Source organism: Sus scrofa, chromosome 6 (genome assembly GCF_054392235.1).
Source record: "Sus scrofa isolate SSC_HxYL_T2T_F1_AM1 chromosome 6, Sscrofa_HxYL_maternal_Yorkshire_Landrace_v2.0, whole genome shotgun sequence".
Classification (NCBI taxonomy): Eukaryota; Metazoa; Chordata; class Mammalia; order Artiodactyla; family Suidae; genus Sus; species Sus scrofa.
In genome coordinates, this window is record NC_139388.1 from 115,238,040 (window position 1) to 115,259,394 (window position 21,355).

At 38.0% G+C, this 21,355-nt stretch overlaps 1 protein-coding gene across 7 annotated transcripts in view; it reads right to left on the bottom strand.

The window, feature by feature from the left end:
- The window catches only part of SS18 (SS18 subunit of BAF chromatin remodeling complex), an 80,977-nt gene that overhangs the window by 36,481 nt on the left and 23,141 nt on the right, over positions 1 to 21,355 (bottom strand). For 4 of the 7 annotated variants that reach the window (XR_014804866.1, XR_014804867.1, NM_001244804.3 and 1 more), the window contains 2 exon segments: positions 12,820 to 12,973; positions 8,140 to 8,361 (listed from right to left, as the gene is read on the bottom strand). Coding sequence is in view for 2 of the 7 variants with exons in the window: in NM_001244804.3 (NP_001231733.2) it covers positions 8,140 to 8,361; positions 12,820 to 12,973 (376 nt within the window). In the remaining 5 variants the exon portion in view is untranslated. 7 annotated transcript variants of the gene reach the window in all.

The following is a 21,355-nucleotide window of genomic DNA, read 5'->3' on the forward strand; positions in this document are numbered from 1 at the left end:
AGTTCCCCGGCGCTCTTGGTCCCTGAGACCTTGAGTCCCTGGCTCCCACCTTTACTTAAGATAAATGTCTCTGTGTCTTGTTTTATGTTAACTATTTTTCCTTAAGTTCCACAGCACCCATTCTTCAGCCCCATCCTGCTGAGCTGGTCCCGGCAAGGAGGTAAGGCCTTTAGAAGTGACTGTGGGGTTAAAGTCCTCATAAAAGAGGTGTAGGAGAACTCTCTTGCCCCTTCTACCTCATAGAACATGAGAAGCCTGAGACCAGGAAGAGGGCCCTCATCCAACCATGCAGGTACCCTGTCTCACACTTCTAGCCTCCAACACTGTGAGAAATAGACTTCTGTTATTTAAAAGCCACTCTGCCGTATTTTGTCTAGGAGTCCAAAGGGATAAAATGGTAAATAAACATATGAAGTTACTCAACCTCACAAACGAAAATATATAAATTTAGACCAGATTACGTCTTTCCTATCTTTCCTTCAAAATTTTCCTTTAGCAAAGATGAAGAAGATCAACTGCCACTGGGTATGTAGTAAAATAAGAACTCTCATATCCTTTAAGGATGTGATATTATGCAACTTTTGTGTAAAGCTATTTAAGTATTCATATATTTTACCTAACAATTTTATTTCTACAATTGATTCTACAAAATCTTAGCTCAAATATGCAAAGATATATATACAAAGATGTTTGCTCCAGAAGTATTTGCATTAGTAAAAGACAAGAAACACCTATCAAAGGGGGATATGGTTTTGTTAAATAAATTATGCTATATTCATATAATAAATGCTATTATTTTAAAAATGAGGTAGACCTACACAGGCATCATAAAGAATGAGGGAGATCTCATACTGATAACAAAGAGACACAAGGAAATACATTACTACAATACATATGTGCAACTGAAGGCAAGGCTTATCCCAAGCACATCTGCATGGTATAGCTTGGATCAGATAACAAACCACTGTATAACATTAAGAGTAAATATAACAGTCCTAGATATAAAAATGTATATCCTTTGCCCTTTCTATTTACGTAATAAAAGTACTAAAAGAGGAATTCCAGTCATGCCACAGCAGAAACGAATCCAACTAGGAACCAGAGGTTGCAGGTTCCATCCCTGGCTTCGCTCAGTAGGTTAAAGATCTGGCACTGCCATGAGCTGTGGTGTAGGTCACAGACGCGGCTCAGATCCTGCATTGCTGTGGCTATGGCATAGGCCGGCAGCTGTAGCTCCAACTGGACCCCTAGCCTGGGCACCTCCATATGCCGTGGGTGCAGCCCTAAAAAGCAAAAAAAAAAAAAAAAAGTACTAAAAGAAAAATTTCCCGCTACTCTAATGTCAAGCCTCTAGATCATATTATTATCATCGGCAACTTATGAGATGAATGAACCAGGATTTTATTAACAGTAGTCAAACAAAATAAAACCAGAAATAAATTAGATATTGTAGTTAAAAAAGCAATAGCCAGAGTTCCCGTCATGGCGCAGTGGTTAACGAATCCGACTAGGAACCATGAGGTTGCGGGTTCGATCCCTGCCCTTGCTCAGTGGGTTAACGATCCGGCATTGCCGTGAGCTGTGGTGTAGGTTGCAGACCCGGCTCGGATCCCGCGTTGCTGTGGCTCTGGCGTAGGCCGGCGGCTACAGCTCCGATTCGACCCCTAGCCTGGGAACCTCCATATGCCTCGGGAGCGGCCCAAGAAATGGCAAAAAGACAAAAAAAAAAAAAAAAAAAAAAAAAAGCAATAGCCAACAAACCAATCTCAAAATTTTTGTTATTACCAAAAAACTCTCATATATTCTGACCAACTGGGTTTTTGTCTTTTTTTTTTTAAGGGCCATACCCACGACACATGGAGGTTCCCAGGCTAGGGGTTGAATTCAGAGCTACAGCTGCTGGCCTGCACCACAGCCACAGCAACCCGGGATCTGAGTTGCGTCTGTGACCTACACCACGGCTCACAGCAATGCCAGACCCTTAACCCACTGCGCAAGGCCGAGGATCAAGACTGCATCCACATAGATGCTACTCAGATTTGTTTCCACTGAGCCACGACAGGCATTCCCCAACTGATAAACTATGCAAACCGCTGAATTAGGATTTTTATATGCATCAAATTAAGTAATTTAGTCAAAGATCCCACACACAATAATCTATGGGGCCAAGTCTTGGATCTAGCTCTGAAGAATTATAAACCATACCTGGAACTTGTGAAATACATGCTTTAACACAAATATAAGAATTTGTGAAAATCTTTATATCTAAACACATAATACATAAAATGGTGTTAAATGAGGAATGCTATAATAACTAATGCCTGGGAATGAAAAACATACTGATTCTGTCAAATTTAACTGTTACTCCAGAAAGCCTTACTATGCTCCAGAAAGACTTACTATTTTTTTTTTTTAATTATAGTTGATTTACAGTGTTGTGCCAATTAAGCCTTACTATTCTAATTTGACTCTTAAAGCGACGTCTTTAAGAACTAACTCTGTCTTTCCAGGTTATCCTTTAACATTTGGTTTCAAATCATATTCACTGAAGAAACAGACTTGTATGCCTACCCTCAGGATTTGTTCTGAGCACCAGAACAAAACAGTGTGAACAAAAGAGGCCAACTTCTTCCTTTCTGGAGCTTTTTGAATTCTAATGTTGTTGATGCTCTCTATATGAATGAGCAGATCCAACACATAAGATGGCAATCAATCTGAACAGTCTTACAGTTCAAACTGATCATCAATGAACTTAATCTGGATAATAGTGAAAATGAATGGAAAGTTTGCTGGGTTGACTGTTTACATTTTGCTAGCAATTTAAGAAAGAAATTAATATTAAAAACTTGTCAAACCTTTAATCTAAAAGCAGTAGTCCTCATAAGAGAAAACAGAGGAGTTCCTGTCGTGGCACAGCGGAAATGAATCTGACTAGGATCCATGAAGTTGTGGGTTCGATCCCTGTCCTCACTGAGTGGGTTAAGAAGCCAGCATTGCTGTGAGCTGTGGTATAGGCAGCAGATGCGGCTCAGATCTGGTGTTGCTGTGGCTGTGGTGTAGGCCAGCAGCTGTAGTAGCTCTGACTGGACCCCTAGCCTGGGAACCTCCATATGCCACAGGTGAGGCCCTAAAAAGACAAAAAGACAAAAAATAAACAAACCCAAAAAACACTTTGGGGAGTTCCCCTTTGTGGCAAAGCAGAAATGAATCTGACTAGTATTCATGATGATGTAGGTTCAATTCCTGACCTTGCTCAGTTAGTCGCAAATCTGGCATTGCCATGAGCTGTGGTATAGATAGATCATAGACAAGTCTGGGATCCCGAGTTGCTGTGGCGAAGGTTGGCAGCTATAGCTCTGATTTGACCTCTAGTCTACGAACTTCCATATGCCTCAGAGGTGGCCCTAAAAAGCAAAAAAAAAAAAAAAAAAAAAAATTAGCTTTTGTCTTTTCAATTCACAGATAGGGATAAAACATGTACAACTAAAAGTAGGCACCAATTACAAAGCCATTGTCATATAAGCTCATTTTTTTAAAGAAAAAAATAGTAACTTAAATATTTTTTAACGACCATAAACAGAGTAATATTATTCTGTAAATGTAATGGGGCTAACTTTTTGTATAGCCCCCCTTTTTTGAGTGTGTGTGTGCCTTTTTAGGGCCACACCCACGGCATATGGAGGTTCCCAGGCTAGGGGTCCCATCGGAGCTGTAGCCGCTGGCCTACACCAGAGCCACAGCAACATGGGCTCTGAGCCACATCTGCGACCTACACCACAGCTCACGGTAACACAGGATCCTTAACCCACTGAGCAAGGCCAGGGATCGAACCTGCATCCTCATGGATGCTGCTTGGGTTCATTAACTACTGAGCTGCGATGGGAGCACCTGGGGCCAACTTTCTGAAATGACATATTTTGTGTAGTAGGTCTACATGTTTTTGTTATATTAATCTTTGCATCAATTCTATTTTTTTAAACTATAACCCTAGTACACAATATGCCTTTTTATATTGGAACTGTGAGTATAAATTAGCACCATACTTCTTTCTTTTTAAATAATCAAAATGATAAATTGTAAGTGTATGAGATATCTATTCTTAAGATTAATTTCAGTTAGACTCTCAAATTACAATGACAAGATTTTTAGACAAGATACTTCTTTTCCCTTTAATTTCATTCTCAGAGCTGAGAGAGAAAGAAGAAAGGAAGAGGGCGAAAAACAAAGCCACTTCAAAACTGCCAGAATAAAACATCTAAATCTTGACCTGCAATGTTTTGTTTAGAAAATTACTATGACATCATCAAATCAAATTCCCAAATATGTCAGTTAAATAATTAAAAATTACTAATGTGACAATATGATTAAATAATTGCCACTTAATTGTTCCATTTAAAAAAAATTCTCTGGGAGTTCCCGTTGTGGCACAGTGGTTAACAAATCTGACTAGGAACCATGAGGTTGCGGGTTTAATCCCTGGCCTTGCTCTGTGGGTTAAGGATCTGGTGTTGCCATGAGCTGTGATGTAGGTCGCAGATGCCGCTTGGATCCTGTGCTGCTGAGGCTCTGGAGTAGGCCGGTGGCTACAGTTCGGATTAGACCCCTAGCCTGGGAACCTCCCTATGCCGTGGGATTGGCTCTAGAAAAGGCAAAAAGACAAAAAATAAATAAACAAACAAATAATTTTAAAAATAAACAAAAATTCTCTGGATTTTTTTTTTCCTCTTGTTTTTGGTCAGTTGACAGAGGCTTTGTTTTTTATAGCTGCACCCTGGCATATGGAAGTTCCTGGACCAGAGATTGAATCCCAGCCACAGCTGAGACCTACACACAGCTGCAGCAACCTACACTGCAGCTACAGCAATGCTGGATCCTCAACCCACTTTGCCACTGGGCCAGGGATGGAACCTGGGCCTCCCCAGGGACCTAAGTTGCTGCAGTTCTGCAGCTGGATTCTTAACCCACTGTACCACAATGGGAACTCCTGACAGAGGTTTAATCTAAGAAATCTCAAAAGTCTGTTGGTGGAAATAACAATAAAAAATAAGTTAAAAAAAAAAGAAAGAAACCTCACAGATATTTCTTTTCCTTGACTAATAAATTCCATTATTAAAAAAATCACAAGTGACTATTAACATTTTTTTCTAATTATCTTGACACAGATATATGTATATAGAAATATGGGGATAGCCAAAAGATTTCAATATCCTGAAAACTAAATTAACTCAAAGAACTTCTAATATCTCAACAAACATTAACAAAAATTGTTAAAAGTCAAAAATGTTTCTTTTTATAGAATTTTGGTATTTTTCAAGCTTTTCTTTAAGAAAAACTATTTAAAACGTAGTCTCCAACTTTTTTCTATTATCAAAACAGAAAAAAACTAAAAATATGTAATTACTTTTATAAAACTACCTAAGGAAATACTTTATAATAAAATGAATATTAAAACTTAAGCAAGTACTACTATAACCTCATATAAATTTCTCATTATTTTTTCTGCGGTAATTACTACACAGTCTTTTTTTTTTTTTTTTTTTTTATCTTTTTGCCTTTTCTAGGGTCGCTCCCGCAGCATACGGAGGTTCCCAGGCTAGGGGTCCAATCGGAGCTGCAGCCACCGGCCTACACCACAGCCACAGTAACTCGGGATCCAAGCCGCGTCTGCGACCCACACCACAGCCCACAGCAATGCCGGATCCCCAACCCACTGAGCAAGGCCAGGGATCAAACCCGCAACCTCATGGTTCCTAGTTGGATTTGTTAACCACTGCGCCACGACGGGAACTCCACAGTCATTTTTATATACTATTTTCTTAAGAGAACAAAGCAAAAAGTAGTATAACTTCTATAGTATGAGGAAAAACTGTGCATTAACAAAACATGTTTCTAAAAAGAACAATTGGGGCAGTTTGGGGAAGATGATGAAATAGGTAAAATAGATTAAGAGGTACAAACTTTTGCCAGCTATAAAATAAGTTACGGGAATATAATATACACAGAGTGAACAGTCAATGATATTTAACAATTTTGTTCGCTGACAAACAGTAACTGGACTAATCATGGTGATCACTTCATAATGTGTAAAAACACAGAATCATTATGCTGTATACCTGAAACTAATATTGTATGTCAATTACAACTCAAAAGAAATTTTAGTTAAAACCATAAAAAGAATAATTGGTCCCTCTGTTCTGAACAAAAAATTCCTATAAATACTTCAACTCCTTTCTCCAAAAACAGAAACTATTTTCTACATGCACTTGGCTGCATGTATTTTTTTTCTCTTTCAAATCTTATGATGTCATATCAAACCATGCTGTGACAAGACCCATTTTTGCACACATCCTGTCTTTCTTTAACTACAGTTTCTAAGAAGTGTACCATCATTAACGTAGTTGCAGTAAGCATCATTATCAATTTTCTTGCTTTCTTTCCTGGTAATCGAACTATGAAGAAACATCTGAACCCCCTTCTAATCTACCACTAACTGGAATTTTTTTGTTGTTTTGAAACTTTAATTGACATAATAAAAAAAAAAAATTTTCCATCATCAGCACTAAACAAAGTTCGGGGTGAAAACATGAAGCAAGTGCCATTTTTGTGAAACTATATTCATTGACCTTTTGTTCTGTTATCTCTCTTTGCTTCTGGTGTATTTTATCAAAATTATAGAAAATATCTTAATATTTTAAAATCAAAATATATTATTTCATAAAAAATAACCATCAACAGATTAATATCAACTTCATTTGGGTGTACTTTGGTGATTTGTTTTTCATAAGCAAAAATCTAGAAAATTTAACTGCAAATACATTTAATTCTCTCTTATACTCTTAACCTCACCACATTTTGTAACTGAAATAGCTTTAGGCTGGCAACAGGCCAAATGTTTTAACAGGCAATTAGCAGAAGAGAGCGCCACTTACTGGTTTTTAGTTATTATTAACTGGACTTATCATGGTGATCATTCCATAATGTGTAAAAATATGGAATCATTAATCATTTAAGTATTCACAAGAATACTTAAAAAGAGAAACATGATAACAATTTCATTCTCTGAGACTGGTAATAAACATTAATAGACTTCACACCACTCTAAGAATAAAAGAACATAGCAGCACCTTCACTGAACATTCTCCTAACAAATTATGTTAAAATTACCATTAATGCTGAGACACAGCATCAGAAAACAACAAAGGGAAATTCTTAGAAGTTAAAATATCCCTCACAAGCAAAATGAGCCAAAGCCTAGATGTTTTATCAGGAGTGTACATACAAAGATAAAATTATATTTTCTCAATTTTCTAGTTCTAACCAAAAGTTCGGGTACTCATTGATTAGCTTTAAAAAAAAATAAAAAATAAATAAAAATAAATATATCAAAATCAGGAGTTCCCATCGTGGCTCAGTGGTTAATGAATCCGACTAGGAGCCACGGGGTTTCAGGTTTGATCCCTGGCCTTGCTTGGTGTGTTGGGGATCCGGCGTTGCCGTGAGCTGTGGTGTGGGTTGGGAGGTGGCTCGGATCTCAGGTTGCTGTGGCTGTGACGTAGGCTGGCGGCTATGGCTCCGATTGGACCCCTAACCTGGGAACCTCCACATGCTGTGGAAGTGGCCACAGAAAAGGCAAAAAGACAAAAAAATAAAATAAAATAAAAAATCAAAATCAGGAGTTCCCATCATGGCACAGTGGAAACAAATCCAACTAGGAACCATGAGGTTCCTGGCCTCACTCAGTGGGTAAAGGATCTGGCATTGAACTGTGGTGTAGGTTGCAGACGTGGCTCGGATCTGGCGTTGCTGTGGCTGTGGTATAGGACAGAGGCTACAGCTTCGATTCAACCCCTAGCCTGAGAACCTCCATGTGCCACAGGTACGGCCCTAAGACAAAAATAAAAAATAAAAAATAATAAAGAAATAAATAAGAAATATATAGAATCTCAAATAAACTGTCCAAAAGACCTAAAAACAAATAAGTTGAAAAAAGGTTAAGTTGGTTTCAAACTCAAAGTTCCTTTTCTAGGGATATGATTGTTACTTCAAACTTATGTAAATCAGCAAACATTTTGAAAAAATTGTCTGATTTTCAAAGGCTAATATAGAATTCTAGTCAAAAATTATATAAAGCTTACTTACCTTGGTTTGGTTGCATATTCATATTTGGTCTTGGGCCATAGTTTCCCATTGGCTGCCCTTGACTCATTGTCATCTGGTTCTGTACTGGCATGCTCTGTGATGATGGCACGGAATGGTTGTAACCTCCCATGGATCCATGGCTACTTGAAGGCATGTTCATGGAACTGTTTGTCATATTGAGTTGATTGGGTCCAGGTCCCTGCATAGGCATATGGTTAGGCCCTTTGAAGAAAAACGATCAGAAGCAAAAGATGAAGGTTAAACAGATGATCTATACGAAAATACCTTAAAAAGCTTTTACATAGTTTTCGCATTAATACAGTAATAATGCCAAACAATTACTTGAGTATTTAACCAATAACACATAAAGTAAATACTTTATATGAATGACAGCAAACACTGTGAGGTAGACATTATTATTCTCGTTTTACAGATTAAGAAACTGATACTTGCGAAAAGCTAGGAACATTCTGGGGAAAAAAAAAAAAAGAATAATGAAGGAAGACTTGCTTTTTAAGACACCAAAACATATAAATCTAGAGTAATTAAACAATCGTAGGACTAACACAAAAATGAGTTGATTAAGAGATCAATAATCCCAGAGCACGGTCTGAAAACTGATCCAAATGCATAATTTGGTAAATGATATGGCAATGATATTAAGTATCAGTGGGTAAAAGATAATTCAAGAAATGATGCTGTGACAATGGAGTATACATCCAGAAAAATACAGCGTGGATCCCCACCACATTCCTTCTACCACAAATAAATCCAGATGATAAAAAACCTAAACATTAAAAAAAAGAAGAAAGAAAAAGCAAAGAACCATAAAAGAGTACTTCAAAATGGGGAATTTTTAAAATAATCTTTGAATGGAAGGGGGTTCTTAAGTGTGCCAAAAAACCAAGAACCATAAAAGATCTTAAACTATGGCACAGGAGTTCCCGTCATGGCTCAGTGGAAACAAATCTGACTGGTACCCATGAGGACGCCGGTTCGATCCCTGGTCTTGCTCAGTGGGTAAAGGATCTGGTGATGCCGTGAGCTGTGGTGTAGGAGGCAGACATGGCTTGGGTCCCAACTTCTTGTTGCTGTGGCGTAGGCCAGCAGCTACAGCTCTGACTGGACCCCTAGCCTGGGAACCTCCATGTGCCCCAAGTGCAGCCCTAAAAAGCCAAAAATAAATAAATAAATAAAACTATGAGACCCTGGATCTCCCATTGTGGCGCAGAGGAAATGAATCCGACTAGCAACCATGAGGCTGTGGGTTTGATTCCTGGCCTTGCTCAGTGTCTAAAGGACCTGGCATTGCCATGAGCTGTGGTGTAGGTCACAGATGTGGCTCGGATCTGGCATTACTGTGGCTGTGGCTGTGGCTGTGGCTATGTGGCTGGCAGCTGTAGCTCCAATTAGACTCCAAGCCTGAGAACCTCCATATGCTGCGGGTGCAGCCCTAAAAAGCCAAAAAAAAAAAAGAAAAAAAAATATATATATATGAGACCCATTTTTCATCCTTCAGATTTGAAAAAATCAAGTTTGTTCCAAATATAGTATAAAGAAAAAAGCACTTTTATACTTTGTTGAGAGAATATAAATGTATAAATAAGTATTATTTCTACACAGACCAATGTGACAAGAACTACCATTATTTTAAAATGCTTATACCTTTAACCTAGCCAATTCAGTTCCAGGAATTTATCTTATAAATACATAAATTTTTGTGTACATACGTATATGGATGCAAAGTTTATTTATTTACTTATTTATATTTTATAGACATATTCAAAATAGCATAATTTTTAATAACAAAAGACTAGAAATAACTTATACTTCCATTATAAGAGATCTGGACAAATAAATTAGAGTGCTGGAGTTCCCATTGTGGCTCAGTGGGTTAAGGATACAACATCATCTCTGTAAGGATGCAGGTTCAATCCCTGGCCTCCCTCAGTGTCTTAAGGATCTGGCATTGCTGCAAACTGCAGCATAGGCTGCACATGTGGCTCCGATCAGGTGTTGCCATGGTTGTGGTGTAGGCCCCAGCTGCAGCTCTGAATTGACTCCTAGCCCAGGAACTTCCATGTGCTCCAGGTGCAGCCATATAGAGAAAAAAAAAAAAAAAAAAAGAAAGAAAGAATGTAATACAGTAACCAAAAAGAATGAAGCATACTGGTTGGTCTCCAAAATATATCTTTATATCCTCATGGTCTCTAAGATAAATCCTTTACCTTTAAAGGCTAAAAAAAAAAAAAAAAAAAAAAAAGACATGTAACACCACCTAATGTATGCTACCATTTGTTTTATTAAAAAACTAGAAGAAAAAGCAATGTATACATGCATATGTTTTAAGGATAACTAGAGGCCAATGACTATCTAGAACAAAGAGTCTAGGTAGGTAGGGGCTATATGCCTTTTCATATCTTTTGATTTTGCTACCATATTATTTAATTTTTAATCAGTTAAAAAATTTTTAAAAGGAACCTGAGACTGACAGGATATTTGACCAAGATCAAACAGCACAAAAGTAGCACTACAGCTTAAGTTATAAAATATTAAAAACAAAACTAAAATCAGAAATTAAGATCCTAGAAACAAACAGCACAAAAGTAGCACTACAGCTTAAGTTATAAAATATTAAAAACAAAACTAAAATCAGAAATTAAGATCCTAGAAACAAAGTTGTATATCAGGCTTTCTGTGTGGCTCACAACAAAGTTGTGTGTATAAAAATGTTGGCTAAATATAGCAAGAAACTTATTAAATAAAAACAATTTAGGAATTCCCGTCGTGGCACAGTGGTTAACGAATCCGACTAGGAACCACGAGGTTGTGGGTTCGATCCCTGCCCTTGCTCAGTGGGTTAACAAGCCAGCGTTGTCAATCCACGTTGAGCTGTGGTGTAGGTTGCAGACAAGGCTCGGATCCCGAGTTGCTGTGGCTCTGGTGTAGGCCGGCAGCTGCAGCTCCAGTTGGACCCCTAGCCTGGGAACCTCCATATGCTGCGGGAGCGACCCAAGAAATCGCAAAAAGACAAAACAAAAAAACAAAAAGCAAAAAAAAAAAAAAAAACAATATAAGTAACTGGACTTCCAACTTCTCCTACACCTAATTTAAACTCTCTAACTATAAATTGTTTTAGATGCTCCACAGTATTCTGGACAACAGAATTCTGTAGAATTCAGTACAGTATTCTAGGTCATAATGGGTTGAAAATTTCTGGCTCATAAAGACTACAACTCACTCCAGATGGCCTTACACAAAAGCCTAAACATAATGTTAACATTTAATTATATTTCTGCTCAATGCCTTCCTCAGCTTTAGGCTTGAATGTTACCTGGAAAAGATGAGTCAAAATCCTAATTAAAGGTACCACCACAGAAAGTCACAAGACTCCCCTAACTTCCTACCTGCATTAGCACTACCCTACCAGTTTTAAAAATAATGTGTCCTGATGACCTCAGTGTAGACTGAGCAAGAAGCTTCCTTCTGACTACAATCTGACAAGCAGTTATGTCTTCATCCCTACCCCTATGTGGAGTGAGGGGTGCATAGGCCTTCACCTATGGAAACCCTGGCAGGAAATAGAAGACGGCCACCAAAATACCATGACCCTCTTACAGAACCAATCACACACCAATCTCCTATATACCAAGCTACCTGGCTTCTTTTACTCTGTGCTCTCTTCTGCTTCATTTTCTACACCCATAGTCCCTGGACAACAATGCTACCAACAATCACAATCAGCAAAGATGACACTACCCTAAGGGTGCTAATTACTAATTTTCAAAAGAAAGTGATCTGTTACTTTAATTTACCCACACTGTCGCTATTTGTATAATACTTTCTTTTTGCTAATGAAAATAACCTTTGCCTTTAGAAAGTAAAAATATTCTTATACAAATGTAGAAAATGCCCCTCCAAAAATTATGAGCACAGGTTGTGGCTGACATTACAAAAACAAAATAGTTTAACTACTTTTCAGATTAAAAAATTCAACCAGCCAAAGGTAACTAAGTAAACATCCAATGGTCTGAAAGACATTTTAAGTGGCTCTAAATTTAAAAAGGATAAATAGTAAATGGTTCATTATATAAGAAAGCTGATACAGCTCAGCTTTTAATTTTGCTTCAATATCAATTTCCATGTTTATATTATGCTATAAACATAGGTATTCATAAAAATCCATACCCAGTTTCAGTAGATCAACGAGGAAATATTAAATACATTAGCACTTTTAGAACTGTTTTGTTTCCTCCCCCATGTGTTTTTTCCAGCAATACTACGTCTGAGATCAATAAATTTTTAAGTAAATACAAAACTCAGGGAAATGTTATAATACATTTTTATAAATAGATTTTAATTCTTAAGCCATGGCACAATGCCTTTTTTCCCCCAAAAGCTTCTAAAGTCAGCTGTATTGCATAGTTTCAGACAGACTAAATTTAGCCAGTTCTGTTCATCAGAGGAATGCTGTGTGTCAGCTACATCAAAGCCCAAGGGCAGCCTGATAAACACTGAATACAGGTCACGTAGCTCTGTAGCTAACAAACTCTAAGAGAGCTTGTACTCGGGGGCATTCAAAGCAGTTTTGTCATCAACAATCTAGTATCCCTTGAGCCCCCATGTCGTTTCAGTTGCTAAGCAACTCTGGTGTTAATGTCTTAGAGGAGAAAAACTTACCAGGCATCTGGCCGTTCATCTGGTTCTGCATGTGTGGTGCAGGAGGACCCCCACCTACCATTCCATCTGAAGGCATGTTGTGAGAGCGTGGGGGTGGGGGAGGGCCGCTCTGATTCATCCCTCCAGGACCCATAGGCATATTCTGTGTGGGTGGCTGAAAGAAGACAGTTTAGGAAAACAAGAAAAACAGTTAGACTAATATATTAAAGATGCATACGGTATAATAGTTGCCTATATTATTCTATTGAACAGGAACAAAAACACAAATGCATGTCAACTTATCCCAATGCGTTTTAATCATGACCTTATTAACATCATGTTTAAAATGCTCCAAAAACTTGACAGGATCATTAGCATGAATATATTATCTGACCACCTTAGACCAAAAGAACAGCACAAAGTATATTTTTACTTTACAGTGGAAATTAAAAGTTTTAACATTCTATACAAAAACTATTTATATGTAAGGATTTCTTATGTACCTCCTATTGTTATTTAAATTATGTTTAAAAAAATTAAGGCTCCTTTCATTATTAATATATTTGGATATATTTACTATTAATGACGGATTTCACCTGAAAAAAAATAGTAACAAAAACCTACAAAAGGACCAGAAGGTTCAAAATATGATTTATTTTACAGTTATGGGGGGGTTGGAAAGGCAATGTTTTAAACCACAAAGATTCAGCCAAACATTTTTGTGCCGACTATTCCTATAGATCGGAAACATTACTGATGGCCTCCAAGGGTACAGAGACAGCTGCCTCAAAAGGATGCCTTTGGCAAATTTCCTAATGAAAGTGTGAAGAAAATCACTGACTAACCTTGAGAGTTCACAAAAGGGCGAAAGGAAAAACACAGATACAAGGGGCTCTGCAACACCTGGCTCCCCTTCTTGGGGATACTTGTGTAGAGAGAGCACACAGCTTGTTTCTTTCCAAACCTCCATTTTTTAAGTGTGCAAGAAGATAGGGGAGGACTGTTCTTTAGAAATCATTTTCTTTTTTCTTTTTTGGGCCATGCTGCTATGGCAGTTGCCAGGCTAGGGGTCGAATTGAAGCTGTAGCTGCTGGCCTACACCATAAACACAGGATCCGAGTCACATATGTGACCTGACCTGTACAACAGCTCACGGCAGCACCAGATCCTTAACCCCCTGAATAGGCCAGAGATTGAGTCCGTACCTCATGAATACTAGTTGGGTTAGCAACCCACAGAGCCTCAAAGGAAACTGCATTACAAATCAATTATTGCCTTCTTTCTCCACTTGGCTACATTCTAAACACAGTGTCCATTCCTATAACTTGTCATACCCTTCTTCCCACATTTACTGGGTCTGTACCACCCAGATTTTGCAAACACAATCCTCCCTGGCACATTCACTGGATAGACACTGTTCTTCAGACATCACATGTAAACACTCCAGTCTCCAACCACCTCATAACCACTAACACTTATAAAATTAACCACATGCTACTCTAACAGGGCCCATTTCAAATTCATAACCTTAATTTTTTCACTACTAAATCCAATCCAGTAATTGCTTATTAAATATTTTCTCTTTAATTATCTTAAATTCTTTTTCTAATTTGCAGTCTTTAAACACTTAATGACTTTGTTCCATTTTCAAAAAAATTACTAAACATCAATTCAGTATCACATACCTCACTTTTTAATCATCTTTTCAATGTGGCTACCTTGATCCTCTTGTTTGAAAATAAAATTCCTTCTATATTCTTATCCAAGTTTTCTGCTGAAATTTTACTCTCACTCTCAATAGGTATCAGTTTTTCATTTTTTTATGATGCATTCATAAGTCAGTATTCACAGTTCCCATCATAATAGAATAGTTTGCATCAAACTAACCCTCTTACTAATTTTGTTATAAAATCCAGACAAATGTGGAGACCATTTGAAGGCACTGAGAAATAATGTACACAGAGAGGAACAGGACAGGCTACAACTCCTGAAAGGAGGAAAATGGAAAAATCAGCTTCACAATCACCTTGGCTTTTCCCTGACTTTGCTGTGTAACAGGAAAATGGAGCCTAAGTAGAAAGTGGTAGTCCTACTGGACTTGAGATAGAAATAGAGTTTTTGGCTACTAGAGAGCTGGAAACAAAAAAACCAAGTCCCAGAGAGGGAAAATCACAAAGAGGGGGAAATTCAAGAAAACTAGCAGAAAACAGCAGTTAGGAAGCAAAAGAGCTGAGCAGAGATTTCAGGTTTCACCCAGTTCAAAGGGAGAGAAGAACTGGTGTATAGACCCCATCAAATCAGAAGGGCCTTCATAAACAACTCAAGCTCTCTGATGAGACTTCAAAAAAAAATCTCTCCTTGGATTAAGGTCAAAACTGAAATAGATCAGCCCTAAGAAATCTATAAAACCTCAACTAAAAAGTTACAAGGTATTCTAAGAAATAAGAATAAACGGCCAACACCCATTAGGATAGCCATAATAATTAAAAAAAAAAAAAAGGGGGAGTTCCCATCATGGAGCAGCAGAAACGAATCCGACCAGAACCATGAAGTTGTGGGTTCGATCCCTGGCCTCACTCAGTGGGTTTAGGACCCAGCTTTGCTGTGAGCTGTGGTGTAGGTTGCAGACGCAGCTTGGCTGTGGCTGTGGCGTACTTAGGCCAGCAGCAATAGCTCCAATTCGACCTCTAGCCTGGGAACCTCCATATGTCACGGTTGCAGCTCTAAAAGGACAAAAGTCAGAAAAAAAAAAAAAAAAAAAAACCCAACTAGAAAAAGTAATAAGTGTTAGCAAGAATTCAGAGAAAATAACTCTCATACATACTGATCAGACTAAAATGGTGCAGCTGTTGTGGAGACCAATTTGGTTGATTCTCAGAAAGTTAAACACAGAGTTACCATATGACCTAGCAATTCCACTCCTGGTATAGACCCAAGAACTGAAGACACTCATTTACACAAAACCTGTACATGCTGCCCACAAGCAGTGCTATTCATAATAGCCAAAAACTAGAAAAAAACCTAAAATCAACCTAAATCTGAATCAACTCCTAGACTGGGAACATCCATATGCCGAGGGTGTGGCCCTTAAAAGAAGAGACCAAAAAAAAAAAAAAAAAAAAAAAGAAAAGAAAAGAATACATAGCAATAGGAATGCTAGTCAAGGAGTTCCCATCATGGCTCAGCGGTAACAAATTTGACTAGTATCCATGAGGATACTGGTTCGATTCCTGGCTTCACTCAGTGGGTCCATGATCCGGTATTGCCGTGAGCTGTGGTGTAGGTTGCAGACTCGGCTCAGATCCCACATTGCTGTGGCTGTGGCCAGCAGCTGAAGCTCCAATTCGACCTAGCCTGAGAATGTTCAAATGCTGCAGGTGTGGCCATTAAAAAAAAAGGAAGAATGCTAATCAAGAATTTTCCGGAGTTCCCGTCGTGGCGCAGTGGTTAACGAATCCGACTAGGAACCATGAGGTTGAGGGTTCGATCCCTGCCCTTGCTCAGTGGGTTAACGATCCAGCGTTGCCGTGAGCTGTGGTGTAGGTTGCAGACGTGGCTCGGATCCTGCGTTGCTGTGGCTCTGGCGTAGGCCGGTGGCTACAGCTCCGATTAGACCCCTAGCCTGAGAACCTCCATATGCAGTGGGAGCGGCCCAAGAAATAGCAAAAAGACAAAAAAAAAAAAAAAAAAAAAAAAAAAAAAGAATTTTCCAAACCTAACAAAAGACATGAGTCTCCAGCAAATGTACAAAGCTCTACAAACCTCAGCAGGATATGAAGAAAACCACAACTAGATACAGCAAAGCCCTAACAACAAAAGTTGAAGTAAAAAATCTTAAAAGTAGGCAGGAAAAATGACTGCTTCAGAGGAATGACAATTAGACCAAAACCCCCCCTTTTTTATCAGAAACAATAGAAATAAAAGACCAAAAAAAGTGACATATTTAGGAGTTCCCGTCATGGCTCAGTGGTTAACAAATCCAACTAGGCACCATGTGGTTGTAGGTTCGATCCCTGGCCTTGCTTAGTGGGTTAAGGATCTGGCATTGCCCTGAGCTGTGGTGTAGGTCGCAGACGTGGCTTGGATCCTGCATTGTTGTGCCTCTGGTATAGGCCAGAAGCTACAGCTCCGATTCAACCCCTAGCCTGGGAACCTCCATATGCCGCGGGAGCAGCCCTAGAAAAGGCAAAAATCCAAAAAAAAAAAAAAGTGACATCTTTAAAGTGCTAAAACAGAAAAAGAAAATAAGAAAATAAACGAACCAACCTAGTTATCTATACCAGGAGAAAGTGTCCTCCAAAAAAAAAAGATGAATAATAGTTTCATATGAACAAAGCTGAAATAATGCATTATGAGTGAAGAGAATTCATCAACCTAAAATAACCCCAGACGGAAGCACAGAACCAATGGAATTAATAGAGAGGAATGGAAAGATAAATATGTAGGTAAATAAAAATATTAACATTTAAAATAACAATAACAATGATTTGTATAGCTTAAACATATGTAGAAGTATAAAGTATGACAAGACTAACATAAAGGACAGCAGGATACACAAAGTTAAATTGTTGTAAATTTCTTATATTTTTCAAATTTAGGAATTCCCAATGTGGCTCAGCGGTAAAGAACCTGACTAGTATCCATGAGAATGAGGGTTCACTCCCTGGCTTCTCAGTGGGTGAAGGATCTGGTGTTGCGGGAGTTCCCATTGTGTCCTATCAGAAACGAACCTGACTAGTATCCATGAAGATACAGGTTTGATCCCTGGCCTCGCTCAGTGGGTCCATGTCTGGGTTGTGATGTAGGTCACAGACGTAACTCAGATCCAGAGTTGTTGTGGCTGTGGCAGAGGCCAGCAGCTGTAGCTCCAATTCAGCCCCTGGCCTGGGAACTTCCCTATGCTGAGGGTGTGGCCCTAAAAAGCAAAAAAAAAAAAAAAAAGTAAATTTAGACTGGAATCTAATAACTCAAGGGTGCACACTGTGATATCTTAGGCAACTACTTAAAAATGCATACACACATATAAAAAATGTATTGCTAAAAAATTAGTTGAGAGGAACAAATGCTTGATTAATTCAAAGAAGGACCAGAAACAGACAAATAAGAAACTAGTATCAGGATAACAGACTCAAATCCTACGACAGCATGTTCTATGTTAAATGTATATGGACTCCTCAAATCAGTAAAATAAAAAATATTATTAGACTGAACTTTAAAATATCAACTATATTCTGTTTAAAAGAGATCCACTTTATTTATTTACTTGTTTTTTTGTCTTTTGAGGGCTGCACCCATAGCACATGGAGATTCCCAGGCTAGGGGTCTAATTGGAGCTACAGCTGCTGCCCTACGCCACAGCCACAGCAATGAAGGATCCAAGCTGTGTCTCCGACCTACACCACAGCTCATGGCAACACTGGATCCTTAACCCACGGAGTGAGGCCAGGGATCGAACCCAAAACCTTATGGCTCCTAGTCATATTCATTTCCACTGAGCCACGATGGGAACTCCAGGAAGAGATCCACTTTAAACTTAAAGACACATATGTGTTAAAAGAAAAAGAATAATATGCAAATACTAATCAAAGTATATTGATGTCACTGTATCAGATGACTGACTTAAGTCAATAAATAGTACTAGAAATACTAGAGGGACACTTTATTATGATAAAAGGATCAATTCAACAGGAATATAAGAATCATAAATGTACACGTATTTCATATCACAGCTTCAAAATCCATAAAGCAAAAGCTGACAGAACTGAAAGGAAAAACAGGATAATCCATAATAATAGTTGGAGATTTTAATACACTTCTTCCAGTAACTGAAAGAACAGAGAGACCAAAGTAACAAAAAAACCAAAGAAAAATTTTTTTAAAAACCCAAGAATATAAAAGATTTGACATCACTATTAAGAATTCGATGCATAGACTACTATACACAACATATGCATAATATACATTCTTCTCAAGTACTCAAGGAACACAGACCAAACTAGACCACATATATACTGGGCCAAAGAGCAAGCCAACAAACAACAAATGACTGAAATCACACATTGCATGTTTCTGAGCAGTGGAATTAAACTAGAAATCAACAACAGAAAACCAATAAACTGTCAGTCAATGAAGAAATGACAATAGAAATTAGAACACATGATTAACTGAATGATAATGAAAATGCAACATCAAACTTTGTGACATGTAGCTATAGCTATGTTAAAAGGACAATTTATAGCTTTAAAATGCCTATTTAGGAGTTCCCGTCATAGTGCAGTGGTTAACGAATCTGACTTGGAACCATGAGGTTGCAGGTTTGATCCCTGGCCTCGCTCAGTGGGTTAAGGATCTGGTGTTGCCATGAGCTGTGGTGCAGGTTGCGTTGCTGTGGCTCTGACAAAGGCCGGTGGCTACAGCTCTGATTAGACCCCTAGCCTGGAAACCTCCATAGGCCACGAGCGTGGCCCTAGAAAAGACAAAAAGACAAAAAAAAATTTTTTTAATTAAAAAATTAAAAAAAAATAAAATGCCTATTTAAAAAAAGTTGAAAAAATTAATACATAAGCTTCCATCTGCAACAATCAGGAAAAGACAGCAATTAAACCCAATGTAGTATAATGAAAGAAATAAAATAGTTAAGTACAGAACTCAGTGAACCATATGCAATCTTTCAGAAAACACAAAAATGGGGGACAATTCCCAATTCTTAATAAGGTCACCAAATTCTGATACCAAAACCCGACAATGACATCACAAAGAGGAAATTTACAGGCCAGTATTTCTCATGAACAGATAGAAAAATCCTAACCAAAATTTTAGCAAATAAAATCTAGACTATACTAAAAAAGACAATGCATTATATAACCAAAGGAATTTATTCCAGGAATACAGGTTGCTTTAACTTTTGGAAATAATCATTATAATTCACTAAATTACCAAAACACATATAATCATCTCAATGATGGAAAATTATCTGATTAAATTTAACACCCACTCATAATAAAGACCTTAAAAAATTAAGAATAGAAGCATCCTTAATCAAACAAATCTCATTTACAAAACATGTATACTCAGTATTACCTTACTGATGAGATATTGAACTTTCAGGATACAAAACAAGAACTCAGGAACAAGACAAAAATATCCATTAACACCAAGTCTATTCATAATAAATCCATAGTATTAAAAAAGAATAGAAATAAAGTAGTGGGAAAAAAGAAATAGACTGTAAAAGACATGTAATTATTCATAGATGACATGACTGAATGCATTAAAAACCCAAGAGAATCTTTAACAAATATTAGAATCAATAAGGTAACTAGAGAAAAAGATCAATATACAAAAATCAACTGTATTTCTATATATTTCCAATTAGAAAATTAAATTTTCAAAAATATCATGTATAATAGCATTCCAAAAAACTGAATAGCTGGGAATAAATCTAACAAGAGATGTGCAAACTCCATATGCCACAAGTATGGCCCTAAAAAAAAAAAAAAGACAACCCAATTAAAAAATGGGCCAATAAGAGCTCCCTTGTGGTGCAGTGGATTAAGGAATCCAGCATTGCTGCATTCCTTACAAGCATTGGTACAAGTCACAACTGCAGCACAGATTTGATTCCTGGCCCAGAAACTTCCATATGGCTTGGGTATGGCCTAGAAAATGGTGGTGGGGGGGAAACACAGGCCTCAGAAAATTTTTCAGAGTAACAGCACTGTTCCATATCCTGATTGTAATGGTGCTTACATGGATTGGTCAATATTCATCCATCTATACAATTAAAATGAATGAATTTTTTAAAATTATACCTCAAATGTCATTTCCTCAGGAAAACCTTTCCTGACCACAGAATCATTAGGCCCCATTATCTGCTCCCACAATCCCAGATGCTCTTTCTTCATCACATTCACAACTGTCACTTAAAATGTCTATGTAATTATTTAATTAATTTAATCTACCACACTATATGTTTTTGGTTTTTTCCCTTTGGAGCTACACCTGCGTCACATGAAAGTTCCCAGGTCAGGGGTCCAATCCCCAGGCTAGGGGTTGAATTGGAGCTGCCGCTGCAGGCCTACACCACAGCCATGGCAACACCAGATCCAAGCTTCATCTGTGACCTACACTGCAGCTTGAGGCAACACCAGATCCTTAACCCACTGAGCCACAAAGTGAGGCCAGGGATCAAACCTGCGTCTTCATGGGTACTAGTAGGGTAGCTGCAACAGGAACTCCTACCATACTGTATGTTAATTTCAGTGAGGGCGGGGTCCATAATTATAATTGCTTAGTACTATAGCCCCCAGTCATCTAGAATCAAACAGAGGTACTCAATAAATATTTGTTAAATGAGAATATGTTTTTAAAATATAGGCAGCATTTCAAAATTAAATTAGGGGCCAGTATCTTGTGGTAAGTTTCATAATTTTTTTTTTTGGTTGGCCTTGCAGCATGCAGAGGTTCCTTGAGCCAAACACTGAAAGTGTACCACAGCAGTGACAAGGCTGGATCCTTAACCCACTGAGCCTCTATAGGAAACTCCTTTCACAATGCT